General features: G+C 46.0%; 1 protein-coding gene across 1 annotated transcript; it reads left to right on the top strand.

Annotated features, from left to right (window-relative positions):
* Nucleotides 1-55: 55 nt before the first annotated feature.
* On the top strand, nt 56-843 carry LOC106512310 (uncharacterized; the record flags this gene model as incomplete). The annotated part of the gene is given in 1 exon segment (XM_014000964.1): nt 56-843. A coding segment is annotated over 1 exon segment (623 nt), but the record flags the coding sequence as incomplete, so codon positions are not given.
* Between the last annotated feature and the right edge of the window lie 9 nt (nt 844-852).

Here is an 852-nt window from a genome sequence, read left to right as displayed (position 1 = left end):
GTCCGGGATGTTGTGTGTATTTTTGAGTTGCCAGGTCAGAAAACACCGAACAGAAGCCATCACAACATGTTTGCAAAACTTTAAACCCACACACAGCCAACTGCTCATTTATGTTGATGATCTGTTGCTTTGTTCCCCCTCAGAAGAAGCCTGTAAGCAAGACACATTAGCTCTTTTGCATTTTTTAGCTCAAACGGGAAACAAAGTCAGCAAAGACAAAATGCAACTTGTCAAACAGGAAGTTGTTTATTTAGGTCAGAGCATCTCTAAGGCAGGCAGACAGATCCATACTGACAGGAAACAAGCCATCTCCTCTGCACCTAAACCTGAAACAAAGAAACAGATGATGCAATTTCTAGGCTTATGCAACTACTGTAGGGCCTGGGTACCTGATTACGCATCAGTGACCCAACCCCTGCTTGACATGATTCATTCTACCCCCATGGCCATGACAGACAAGGTCAGCTGGACTCAGGAAGGAGAACAGGCTTTCATTCAGTTAAAACAGCTTCTCACTCAAAGCACCACCCTCCTCCTTCCTGACTACAAGAAACAGTTTGTGCAAATGGTAGATTGCAAAGAAGGTTTCATGGTTTCTGTCCTGCTACAATTACATGGTGACAGGCTTAAACCATTAGCCTTCTACTCCAAGCGTTTGGACCCTGTGGCTAGGGCACTGCCCCCTTGTGTTCAGGCGGTGTGTGCGGCTGCTGTGGCTGTTGAGGCATCTGCTGATGTTGTGCTGTTTCATCCACTTAAGCTTATGGTTCCACATGCGGTTGACATCCTTCTCTTGCAAAGCCGTCTCACCTCACTGTCACCAGCAAGACAAATCACATACACAGCTCTTTT

Source organism: Austrofundulus limnaeus, unplaced genomic scaffold, assembly GCF_001266775.1.
Source record: "Austrofundulus limnaeus strain Quisiro unplaced genomic scaffold, Austrofundulus_limnaeus-1.0 Scaffold5653, whole genome shotgun sequence".
NCBI lineage: Eukaryota > Metazoa > Chordata > Actinopteri > Cyprinodontiformes > Rivulidae > Austrofundulus > Austrofundulus limnaeus.
Note: the sequence above shows the minus strand (reverse complement) of the source record. Positions and strands in the feature narration are given on the sequence as shown.